Source organism: Salminus brasiliensis, chromosome 19 (genome assembly GCF_030463535.1).
Source record: "Salminus brasiliensis chromosome 19, fSalBra1.hap2, whole genome shotgun sequence".
Classification (NCBI taxonomy): Eukaryota; Metazoa; Chordata; class Actinopteri; order Characiformes; family Bryconidae; genus Salminus; species Salminus brasiliensis.
The window spans coordinates 9,301,187-9,314,819 of NC_132896.1; the positions used below are offsets into that span (position 1 = coordinate 9,301,187).

A 13,633-nucleotide genomic window follows, 5' to 3' on the forward strand; every position below is an offset into this window, starting at 1 on the left:
GCCAATGAGCTTTCAGTGAATTGCCCTTCATTTTTCCAGTGTTTAAGTGCGGATCTGGCCACGAGCCCGGGGGCACCAAGGTCACTTCAGCAGTGTCTTTCATCGCTGAGGCTAGAAAGTCTGTTTTTGTGGACTGCTGCAGTGTGGACCACATAGTGACTGACCGCTTGATTACAGTGAAAACAAAGCAGGCGCAGAGCAGCAGCATCAGCATCAGCATTAGCATTAGCAGGCATTTTCACATGGAGTAAAAGGAGCTGTAACACACACAAAACAACACTCTATCTATCTATCTATCTGTCTGTCCATCTGTCCGTCTATCTCTCTGTCTGCCTGTCTACTTTTACCAAAAGTGATCCACCAGCTATGGGTCATGGGCATCCAAGGCTCATTGATGTCATCCATGGAGGCCCCACCTCACAACTTACAGGACTGCAAATCTCTTAATGCCAGATTCCACAGGATACCTTCAGAAGTCTACCTGTCTACATCTGTCTGTCTGTATATCTATACGTCTGTCTGTCTGTCTATTTGTGCACCAATGTGTCTGTTTATACAGCTGTCTGACTGTCTATACAATCACTGACCACTTTATATACTCATATATACATCAATATATATATATATATACACTTATACTGGATGTAGCCTTTTGCTGTTAAAACATTCTTTTGAGATTCTGGTCCGTATTAACATGATTGTATGCAATGCCTGTTGATTTTTGGATTCTTGCAGCAAATCTCCCATTCTTCCACATCCTAAAGATGTTCAGATCAGATCTGGTGACAGGGAAGGCCACTGAAGGGACACTGAATCTCTCCTATTTTAAAATTCCTTCTGTCAGTGTCTGAGTCTGTGCATGATCACAGAGGCAGGCAGACAGAGAGGGTGTGGCAGGTGGGCAGGCAGACAGACAAGAGGACAGAGAAGCGAGAAAGAGAATGGAAGAAAGAAGCAGAATGGGGAAGGAGCTAAAAGTGAAAGAGATGGTGTATAGTGGGAACACATTGCCAACTGCTAGACTGGCTTGCTGTCTGGTATTTACATGCTCCAGTAAACAGCAGTCACATCACACCTCCCCTCTCCTTTACAAACAGCAGAGCAGTAATCTGACCATCAGTGTTATTTTTACCTGGGCCATCTTCAATCATTAAAATGTTTTTCATTATAATCGCATTCATTAGTCTTCTTCTTGTCATCCTCATCATCATTATCATCATCACAGGCCTAAAATCTTTGGCAACACCCTACGAGACAAAACACACAGCGTGACGGTACTGTACAAACACTACTAATGACATTAGCTCTGAGAATTCGAGGCATGGACTCCACACAACCTCTGAAGATGTCCTGTGGTATCTGGCACCAAGACGTTAGTAGCAGATCCTTTACATCCTGCAAGTTGTGAGGTGGGGCCTCCTTGGATACCCCCATGACCCTGTCACTGGTTCATAGGTTGTCCTTAATTGAACCACTTTTGGGAGATACCTACCATCGCATACCAGAAAAAACCCATAAGACCTGCCTGATGTTTTAGAGATGCTCAATTCGGTTCTTCTTGAAGTGGCTCAGATTCTTACAATGTTAATCAATGTTTAGCATTTCTATCTGCCTGTCAGAATTGGGAGCACAGCGACCCATCTACTAAATTTCATCCAAAATTAAGCCAATGATCCAGTGTCCATTTGTACTAGGCTGAGGTGACAACCCTAGCTGTAGATACAGGGGTCTAAGGCCCTGTTCCCTGTATTCTACTGTGCAGTGCTGCAGTACTGTAGTGCTGTAATGAGGTGTCTGAGAGAGAGAGAGAACAGGGCTATTATTAGACAGAGTCTAAACCCAGAACAGACAGAGTGATACAAAACTGAGAGGACTTAACGGCAGGGAACAGAAACAGCGACAGAGACCAAACTCAACACACACACACTCACACAAATGTATACAGGCAGATGTTCAAACACTACCACACATCAACACATATATTAATACGTAAAACAAAAACACACACATTTAGATGCTCAGGTACTACCCCACACCGACACACCCACACTTTCTAAACCCTGCATTCTCAGTTTCTCTTCCTAACATCCTTTAGGACAGGCCTTGTCACCGTGGTGACAGGAGATTAATGCTCCCCCTGGAGATTCATCTCCGCTGCTTTTTTCATACGCCTCACCATCGTTTCAGGCCCGTCTCTCTTTCATCTCACTTTGGTTCTCAGCATCGCTCCTCACTTCCTCTGAAGCTCTGTGTAGATCCTCATCAAAACACATCCGTACAACACACACACACACACACAGACACGCTGAGCTAAAAAGAGATGGATTCAGCACAGGTGCTAGAGCAGGAGTTACTGAAAGCAGCAGGATACTGGCTGACACTCGCAGGCCAGTGGAAATAGAATCACTGGCTCACAGTCCATCAGCAGCCGTTATCTGTCTACTGCAGGTGACGTCTGACACATCAAATTAAGTTAAAGTATATTGTTAAAGTGTCTGAGTCACTTGTTATTGCTTAAAATAGTGCATTTTGTCCTCTTTAGCCCTAGGTGTGTGTATGTGGGTCAGTTATATGTAACTTAATTAAAAAAATAGCTCTTAAGGAGCTACTAAATAGTAGTAGCAGTAGTAGTTCCAAACACTAATAGAATAATAAGGAAGTCCTTGTAGGCAGTCTGTTCACACTGAGGCCATCTTTGCAATGCCACCAGGCAGTTATTTCCAATCACACAAGACCAGGCTCCTATTTCTATAAATGGGGAGACACCTAAAAACAAAAACCTGCTCAAATTACCCAGCCTATTTTAACTCACTGTTCAAATCGGATAGAAACCTCATGAGTAGTTTGTAGCGTCTGGCTCAATAATGCACATAAAATCAAATTCTTCGGCTTGATCTGGCTACTGCACTTGTACACATGCCCACTTCACATCGAGGTGGGCTGACATCCCAGGCAGTGGTGGATCAGTGGTTATAGCACCAGGCTAATGATGACAGGTTCGATATCCAGGCTCAGTAAGTTGCTGAGTTGCTACTGTTGGCTCTTGAGGAACAACTTTCACCCTGCCCAGGTGTTGCAGTGATGGCTGCCCACTGCTCCAGGCATGCATGCCTACTGTCACTGTGTGTGAGAACTTGTAGAGAGGAGAATTACAGCTTGAAATGTCTTCTGAGTTTGTCAGACACTGGAGGGCGCTGCCGAGCGAGCCCAAAGTGAATAGGTTAATACTGAGCATTTGAGTAAAATCAGTTTATGAAGTGTTTGATCATTTTACACCTCAACACTGAACAGCATCAAATGTTTCAGCACAACAGACAGATGTTTGTCAGTTATAAAACTATAATGACGTCAGTAAGTGCGAATCGCTTTGCGGCAGCTGCCATGAGCAGACAGGAGAGTATACACTGATTTAATAAATCCTTATTTTGGTAAGGGTTAGATTTAGGAAGTGGTGAAGGTAAAAATCCTTGAACTAAAGCAGCATTATGTGAGAACAGGTATTTCTGGAATTTGTGCTTTGAGCCACCACTGAAGGACACGGTTTACACATGCATTTGTGGACAAGCGGAGAGATACAGAATCATCCCTGAAAGTGAAACAAGCTTATGGACTTACTCGGTACAGTAATATTACAGAATTGCTCAAAAATATGATACGGGTTATGCAGGAAGATGACTCGGACTGTCACCTGCAATTCCTCTCAGTCACATTTCAGAAAGGATGTGCTGTAGAACTGAACTGCTTCAACTGTAGAATATATCCTTCTTAAAGCTATGAGGGATCATCTAATGTTGAAAAACTTGTGACTCAAGCGTATCACATTAATGTAATCACTGCGATATTACTACTTAACAACAATAGTGAGCACAAATCATGCCTTTATAATACAGGAAGAACTGATTGTGTGTGTGTGTGTGTGTGTGTGTGTGTGTGTATGTGTATGTGTATGTCAATGTGTATGTGTGCGCGCACGCCTGTGCAGATCTCATTGCATCCTGTGGGGAAAACCATCAGCTGAACTACAATCTCAGCCGCTGGTGCCCTACAGACATACAACCAGGATGGAACAAAACCAGACAGGAAGTGTGTGTGTGTGTGTGTGGGTATGCATGCATGTGTGTGTATGTGACTGTGAAAATGAATACATTAGCAAAGAGAAAAGCCGATGTATATGTTTATATACTGCAAGTGTGAAAAAAGAAATATGCCTCGTCTTTGTTACTGTAAATTGCTACACAATGTGGACAAAAGTATTGGGACACCGGCTCATTCATTGTTTCTTCTGAAATCCTGCTTCTGTTGGAGTAACTGTCTGTACTGTCCAGGGATGTCTTTTTACTGGAACCTGGCATCTAGCATTGCTGTGAGGATTTGATTGCATTCAGCGACAAGAGTGAAACATTAGTAACGCCTATCCCACACCTAGAATCAGGCATGGTGCCAAAATGTTCATGTTTATCTGTTCCAGGGAGTCCTATTCAATTGGCAATACTTATTTATAGTGTATAGACAAGCTGTGTGTGCATTTACATAGCTGTGTCAGCAATGGGTGCAACCTAAAGTAGCTAAATGCATTCAGTAAAAGTGGTGTCCATAAATATTTGGACATATAGTGGCAGTGGCTGGACAACTAAAGGCATAGAGTAAAGATGACACATTTCTTTAATATTTTAAGCAAAATTAAATACATTTTAGTTTTATTATTTACAAATTCGAAATAAATAAAAGGGAAAAGGGTCAATAAAAATGGGGGTACTCTGCATGGTAAGAACTTATTTACATCCCCTGTGTAAATGCTTTATGTACCCAGCTAAGAGTCTTTCAATCTTTGTCTGGAGGATCTGACACTTCCCTAAAGATCAAATCAGTGCAGTAGATACAGTAGAACAGTGCAGCACCACTTCACAGTTTACTAAATCTACCTGAAGCTGTTAGCCTGTGAGGTGCTACCTTTCCTATTTTACTCAAAACTGTACAAAACATTTCAATACTCTCATTTAGCTTAAAATGGTAAAAATACATATTTTATATATTTTATATATTTTAAGTTCTCTGATGATCAATTCACCTTCTGCTCACTTTACTATTCACAGTAACTATATATGTGTGCATGTGTTTGGAAGATGGAGGGAAGAAGAGAGAGTAAACATGTGTCTGTGTGTAAGTGCATGTGCAAGGGTGTGTTTCCATGTCACTATGCATGCACGACGCTAGAAAGAGAGACAGCTTACAGAAGAGAAGAGGCGGAAAACGAAGAGAACAGCAGAGGACTGAAGGAGAGAAGAGAAAGGAGAGTCTACTAGAAGTGTTTTGGATGAGAAGTCACACACTACTGAGGCACACACATGAAAGAGGAGCAGCTCCTGGTGAAGTGATTGACAGTCTATTCTGAATGCAGTTTGAGTCACTGCCTTTTGTACACACTAATTGAATCTAAACTGGGGGGTCAATTCCAATTCAAGGGTAATGAAGTGTAGAGAGAGCTTTTCAAGCCTCTGAAAATGAACAGATTGATCTTTAGATGACGGGAGGGGTGTTGGTGGTTTCTGTGGTGAGGGTCTCTAATGGGAAATCACTGCCATCATCGACAAAGCACAGTTCGTAAGTACACACACTTACGCACACTGTAAATGCATGCATGCATGCCACACACACACACACACACACACACACACACACACACACACACACACTTGTTTTTATACAATGTGAGGACATAGAATCAGATATATACAATATATGTCCAAATTCAGCTACTTTAAGTTGCACCCATTGCTGGCACAGTTTTGCCAATAGAATAGGACTCTCTGGAACAGATAAACATAAAACTGTTGGCAGTAAAGCCAGGCATGGGCTAGAGGGGTATAAATCCACTCAGCTTTGAGCTGTGGAGCAGTGGAACTATGTTCTCTGTATTTTACAAATGCTCTTGCCACTGAATGCAATCAAATGCTTACAGCGATGCTCCAAAATCTAGTAGAATGAATCTGGAATCTGAATGGAATCTACTCCAACAAAAGCAGGAACAATTTTTTAATACCCTTGGTTTTAGAAGAAACAAAAATGATAACTTTTGTCTATACATTGTATGTCCCAAAATAATCATTTTCTATGCCTAACTTTGCCTAAAATTAAAGGAGGTGACACTTTGATTGCAAATATGGAGATTCCATATGGAGAATCACTATTTCTTGCTCCTGGGCTTCCCCTATAGGCTGGGAAAGTAATCTGCGCTTTGAGCCACCACCGAAAGACAAAATTTTCTTGGCAAGTCACTAAAAGTAATAGAAGCATGTGGACTGAGGTACTATAGGTTTATTACAGGACTGTACACAAATATGACTCGGGTTCTGCAATTCTTGCGAGTGTTGTTCTGCTCACTTCTCCAAAGTCAAACATACTGCAGTTAGAAGCATGGCAAGCTGCTAGATAAAAGTATGGAAAAAAATGCTACAATTAATTAAACATGTAGCTTTTCTTAAAAAAATAAATCTATAGCAAAAATATTACAAGAAATTACCATTTCCTGGAATGTTCTTTTTTTTGGCTAAAAAAACATGAAAACACACACACACACACAGTATAAAAATTCACTTTGAACAAGTAAAGCATTGCTTGATAAACAGTTTGTGAGTCTCCCAAAACTCAGACAACTGAGGGACTGCCAAATTAACAGCACTTACATGATTTTGGTTCCAACACACTCTGAAGTACGGTTCAGATTTTGAGTAAACACATTTCTGCAGTAAACACCATACTGCAGCAGACAGAAGAGCTGGATAAACACTCCAGATCTGGAACAGCTGCCAATAACCACATTATAAACACACTCGTCATAAGAGGCACGGCAAGGATCTTAGTAAAGGTCTAAAATGCAGTGACACAGAAATCATATTATTTACAAAGTTAATTGTACGTTTCTAATATTATTTACATGATTCAGAAGAGTCCTGATGCTGTAAATCTTTCATGACGTTACAGTGAAGCAATGGAGTTTTAGCTGACTTCATTAAAGGCTCTGAACCTTTGCAGATTAGCGCTCTACTCTCAAGATCTGTTTTCTGTGTTTGCTAATGAACAGCACATGCTAGTAGATGAAAGAAGCTGCTGAAAGAGGTGGGCAACCTTCGGTCTGGAGGACCACACTATTTCACACTTTGATGTCTCTCATCTCTCTGCCTCACAGCTCATTCTCACAATAGGCTGGATTAGCTGAATCATGTGTGTCAGAGCAGGGGAAGCACTGAATTGTGCAGTGGTACTGGCCCCCAGGACAGGAAGCAGACCCCCCCTACCTCTCGAGTAGCCACCACGCTACGCTAACTCCTCAAAGGTCTGCTAACGATTAGCACATGTGTCCTCTGTAGTATGGTGGGTCTCTAATGGACTGCAGGCCTAATGATTCTAGCCGCTAACACTGAGACAGGCATTTAAATTAATGGCCGCTTCCATACGTTCAGTACTCAGATTAATAGCTACCATGCTAACGTGGCTTTAGCTCCCAGCAGTTGATGAACAGTGAGCAGATGACGTGTAGCAGAGCAGCGCAGTAATGAAGGTTAATTTACTGATGAGGCTAGCAGCAGTTCAGGCCGAACAATGTGAGTGAAATCTGGAGCAGGGCTCCCGCCGTGTAAGAGGAAAGCCGAAGGCAATGATGTCACCCTCCCAAAAACAATGCTTCATTCAGCCACACTGGGGGGCAGGAAGCTGCTAGTCGTTTAAAAGTGGGGGAGAGAAAAAAATCACCACATCTGCTGCTTAGCATTCCAGACAGACGGAGAGAGTGAGCGAGCAAGCGAGAGAGAGAGAGAGAGAGAGAGAGAGAGAGAGAGAGAGAGAGAGAGAGAGAGAGAGAGAGAGAGCAAGCATGGGAAGTAAGGGCTACTCAAATTAAAGTGAGAGAGAGAGCGGGAAGGCAAGGCATACTGAGAACAAGCATGGAGAGTGTAAGAAGCAATGGATACTCTAAGTGATAGAGGGAGAGCAAGGGATACTTAAAATAAAGAGAGAGAGGGTAAATAAGAAAGAACGGAGAGAACAAGCTTGGAGAGAGAGGGGAGAGAGAGAGAGACACATAGAGACAGCAAGAGATACTCAAACCTGAGAGAAAGAGGAAGTGAGAGAGAGTGAAAGATTAAGAAAGAAATTGAGAGAGAGAGAGAGAGAGAGATCATCAGGAATTCCAGGCAAATAATTAGAGGCAGAGATAGCTAGTGAAGGAAAAGGCCCTGGACAGAAATCAGTCCACTTCTTTCTCTAAGCAGTTGAATTCCTTCCACTCGCGCTTTTTGGCTCTTAGTCAAAATCAGGCATTCTAAAGACAGCCGTAACCTACATCCCAGGCTCAGTGGCCCCAAAACAGCAGGAGAGAACATTAAGTCCACAAATGCTTCACTACAATGGGTTTATTTCCGTACTGCTGTATTTCCTCTAGTGGCAACGTCTGCCATATGTTCCAGCCACTCCATTATTCTATATAACTGCATCTTCATATCTCAGTAAGTTAACCTCTACACATCTGCACAAATAGCTCAACTAAAAGACCACAAAATCCCTAGACTTCCCTCAGAGACAGAGTCCACAAAAGGCCTGGTCAGTATCTGGGCTCTGCATGCCACCTGCTGGCCACATTGGACAAAATTCAGGACTGGTTGCACAGTTGGCCAGTCACCATTAGATTAGGGTAATGGTTTAGAAAACGTCTCGCTAACCCAGTGCCTAGGGATCTACTCACCCTGCAGAGTTTAGAGGTATGGTAAGGTCGTTTAAAGGTAGGGTGGAACGTAAACCCTACTTTAGAGACAGCAGCAACACTTGCTTAATAACACAGGCTTAAACACATGTCTCCAATCAGGTACAAACTGGGAAATCCAACATGATAACTGGGAGGAAGGAAGAACTTGCTTGGTTTAATACAGCCCAAATTGAGGCTCAATCTCGGGCCTATTATTGGAGTGTGAGTTCGATCCCGACAATGCTACAGCCATCCATTGCCAGAAGACCAATAGTGCTTTATCACTTGGGGGTGCAGCCCAGTGAGGTACTGGGCTAATCTGAACTGGAACTCTCCTTACACCCTGGTGGTGTATCTGTGTCTTTTTTCCATAGCAATACAGTAGCCATTAAATTAGAGGGGGTTCACAACAGATCCTGTGGCACTTTATGAGCCTCAGAAGAAACATGCTAACTTTTACCATCCCAGCCTGGTAGCTACATATATGACAAGGGGGAGATCTAGATAAGTGGTGAAACTGGACATGAGTACATTTGTGACAGAAATAAGGCAATGTCAAGAATTATTGCTGCTACACTGTATAAAAAATGTTTAGACGTCACCCAAACACCCATAGACGTAATTTATATATATACAGAGACATTGTTTCTTCAGGTTTTAAATTATCTAGAGGTTGTGGAGGAATCTCTAAATAGCGTAGGTCTATTCTAGCTGCCCAGCTGTTGTAGCTCAGATGCTAGAAATGAAACTATTGGGCAAACTGTTAAAGGGATCTCTAATAATATGTTCTCCCTATTACTTATACCAAAATCACACACTTGATGGAGGCCTTTCTGGCAAGATTTTATGGCACAAGTGAGTCAGTGTTGTCACTTCCGTCTAGCATAAATTGTTCAGTTTAATTATATAAACCCCTACAAAAATCCAGGGAGTAGTTGATGAAACACACAAAGCTAGCTAGCTAGTGGGGTGGAATTGGACATATTTTGGAAAGTTCATTGTAGGTCCTCCATTTAGCATAAATCATTCTATTTGTGATCATACTACCCTACAAAAATCATGTAAAGTGAAAGAATGCAATGCATAGAATTGAAACAGGGTCACAACACCATACCCTTACCTGACAGAGCTGGGCAGGATTCCTGGCCTCTCTCTGTTGCCTGACAGGTCATTGTGGAACCCATTAGGAATGCCCCACTGTGCCGGCTGGCTCAGGACATTTTCAGACCTGCTGCCTGGAATGGAGGTCCGGAGGGGGCTTCCAGAGCCTGCTTCGTCCCTTCCAGTGTCTCCCTCCCCCTCCCCCTCCTGGGTCTCGGCCCCCTCTTGCACCGTCTCCAGCTCCAGCTCTGGCGGCTCGGGCCCTACCAGTGCCCTTTGCTGGATGAGTGGAGTGAGGGGTGCCTCGAAGCTCACACAGCTGTCTGTCTCGTCCGTGAGCGACAGCACGTCCAGTGAGTCCAAGCTGCTGTAGCAGGTGCCGCCCCGCAGTAGCTCCGACTCCACGATGCGCTCAAACGTGGAGCTAAATCCGTCCTGGGTCTCCTTGGTCCTGTCTTGCTCCTCCTCGCCACCGTCCTCCTCCTCGTCCTCAAGCGCCGCGGATCCACCTGCTTGCTCCACAATGCGCTCAAACGCTGAGCTGAAGCTGTCCTGGTTTGGTGCCTCCTCTTCCTCCTCTACCTCTGCGTCCGTCTCTTCCACTGAAAGCTCAAAGGTGGAGCTGAACGTGTCCACGTTCCCCGGAGCTGGCTCTTCGCCACACCCTTCGTCTTCCTCCTGCCCTTCGCTGTCCTCGCCTGTGCCGTTTTGCACCCTGTGTGCACATGCACCCTGATTAGCACATTCGCGAGCATACCATAATCCACCACAGCTGCCCAATTAAACCATCTGCTATCTGCTAAAGCACGCACTACATGAAATCTGCCGAACCTACATATGCAGACAGTATGGCGGCTGGCTGGTGCGTGGCAGCATTCGTAGGGCAGGCTGGTGTATGCATACTTCTTCTAACTATAGCTGTGCCACTGTCACACTCATGCATCAAGAGTGGAGCAGCAGAATCCCAGCAGAGCAGCGCTTCATCCAGGACAGCTCCCCCGCCACTCAGCCCCAAAATATCTCCCTCCTCTTTCCTCTAACACACGTGTTACAGACCACCTTTGGCAAGGCTAGGCTGGAATACACAGGCACACTGCTCCTAGTGTGCCCCCTGACCAACCCCCGAAACATTGCCAAATGGATAATCCGACTCTTCCTGTTCTACATACAGTAAAAATATGCATTGGTGTCAGGAAGGGTGCATATCTCCACTTCCTTTCCCCTGCTTTTATTGGATCAGAATTTGACAAAAGCTTGCATGCATTAGCAACAAGACCGTATCCTCATTTCACCCTAAATCACGTCCATTTCTTGATCATATGGTTTGAGAGAGATAAACAGCACTTTTGACAGCACTGACCTTCAAATTACCCCCCCCCCTCTCTCCTGTTCTCTCTGAACAATGATTTGGCTTTATTTTGTAGGCTAATCCTAATCTGTTCTTTGGTAGGCTGATATAAATCATTAGATTACTGACCTCACAGTGTGCTGCGGCTCTGCCGAATCCTCTGACGGTTGGTCCGATGGAGGTGGGGGGACGTCCTGGCTACCATTTTCAGAGCTAGGGACACTTGCAGTGTCACCATTGCTGTGGTCAGGCTCTGCCTGCGGGCAACGGCTTTCACCCTCTCCATTCTTTCTAGAATCTTCTGTGATCTGCTCTTCTTCTGTTCTCTCCTCTTCCTGCTCTCCATTGGCCAACACGTTCCCATTGTGTTCTTTCTCTGGCCTAGCATCTTCTGAAACTGCCTCCTGCCTGCCATCATCTCCATTCACCTGTTCCTTGGCCCCGCAGCCCGACCCATTCACCCCCTCCGTCTTCTCCTGATCCACATCTCCAGTCTCAGGGCTGTCGGCCTTCTCATTTGGCTCAGCAAGCATTTCTGGAGGTGGGGTGTCCGCATGGAGGGGGTCACCCTGCCCCTCCTGGCTCATGGCGGCCTCTTCAGTCACGGTGAGTGGGCAGTCCAGGGTCGCGAACGTCAGAGACTGGTTACAGCTCTGATTACAGCTCTGAGGGCACAGGAAGAAGAGGTATTAGTTGAGGGTAAAGGTGGCTGATGAGGGCAGGTGTTAATGATCTTCAGTAAAGCATTATCATGTAGTAGTAAAGTAGTACACTATATGGACAAAAGTATTGGGACACATACACATTACACTTACATAGGCATTATTATGTGACCCCATTCTGTAACTTTACATGTTCTGTCACTTCGTGGCTGAGTTGCTGTGGTTCAGATACGCTTCCACTTTTCAATTATACCACAGTTAAAGGTGGAATATCTAGTAGGGAAGAAATTTCACCAACTGCAGCTGCAACAGTGGCATCCTACACAGTACCATTCTGGAATTCAGTAAACTCTTTAGAACCACCCATCTTTCACTAATGTGCGTAAAGGCAGACTGCATGGCTAGGTGCTTGATACAATGGAACTGAATGAGACACCTGAATTCAGTGAATTAAGTGTGTCCCAATACTTTTGCCCATATAGTGTATATATGTCAAAGCAGCATCTGATGCTTCATTTTAAGGTGGTTATGCATAGCAGAAATATTGTTGCTATATTTGTATTGCAGTCATTAAGGTCTTCTCTCCACAATATTCCACCATGAACTGTGAGGTATTATTGAAAAGTGGAAATTGCTGGTTTAGGAACCACAGCAGGAAGTTACAGAGTGGGGTCGCAAAGTACTTCGGGGCATAGTGCATAAACGTAGCCAATGCTATACTATCTCATACCTGCAGAGTTCCCAACCAGCTGCAAAGGGGGGCCAACTCCATATTAATGCCTGTGGGTTTAGAATGGGATGTCACAAAAGTTCCTGCAAGTATAATGCGTGTCCCAATACTTTTGTCCATATTTACATTTACATTTATGGCATTTAGCAGACGCTCGTATCCAGAGCGACTTACAAGGTTACTCGTATTACAGAGGAGGGCCAATGTAGTGTTAGGAGTCTTGCCCAAGGACTCTTATTGGTGTAGCGCAGCATAGTCACCCAGACCGGGAATCGAACCCTGGTCTCCCACATGGTGTTGTTGTAACGCAATGGTAGGTGGTGGTGTTATCTGTTGCGCCACACCAACCACCATATAGTGTATAACTGCAATTTTTTTACTTTAAAGTCTCCCTTCACAGCCCATCAGACTGAGGAGTGAATCTAGGGCACAGATGTAAGCACTGGAATACACAATAGATGAAGCAACACTTCTGACAACTGCAGTCTGGAGGAGGCAGGCATCTGACAGGATTAAACCTCTGCTACTTGGCTGAGGTCTCTGGTAGCAACTTTGCAGCAGTGCAGCACAATGCTGCTGCCTGACGCTGAGTTTGCAAATCTCTGACTGGACTGACACTTTATGTCTTAAACACTTTATCAAATTTCAACACACAACCCACAGTCTGACAGGCAGCATGACTGCATTTCCTAAATCCACTGACACTCATCAACTGCTCAGGGGTACAGTACACTTGTCATGCTCTGCTGTTTAGCAGCTTTGGGTGTGTCTGAAGGGATCTATGCCTTTTTGACAACACGGCAATATGAGATGCCATTCATCGAGTGAAGGAGTGGGTTGATGAGTGGGGAGGTTCAGGTGAGGTGATGTCCTGGACTTCACAATCTACCCCACTTTTAAACACCATTGGGAACTTGTGGGACTGTGCATGATCAACATATACCATTAACTACACTCTAAGCAAGTTTGATATAGTGCTGAAATATAGTTCTTTGATTTGTAACAATAGTGGAAGCACCATTTGGTGCTATATAGAACCATTTTAAAAGGTTCTG

At 44.2% G+C, this 13,633-nt stretch overlaps 1 protein-coding gene across 1 annotated transcript in view; it reads right to left on the minus strand.

Annotated features, from left to right (window-relative positions):
• psd2 (pleckstrin and Sec7 domain containing 2) overlaps positions 1–13,633 on the minus strand; it is a 45,914-nt gene that overhangs the window by 22,319 nt on the left and 9,962 nt on the right. The window contains exons 2-3 of the mRNA XM_072663376.1: positions 11,316–11,851; positions 9,858–10,553 (exon numbers count right to left, since the gene is read on the minus strand). Of these exons, the coding sequence (XP_072519477.1) occupies positions 9,858–10,553; positions 11,316–11,773 (1,154 nt within the window). The 5' untranslated portion in view covers positions 11,774–11,851. The remainder of the gene's footprint in view (positions 1–9,857; positions 10,554–11,315; positions 11,852–13,633) is intronic.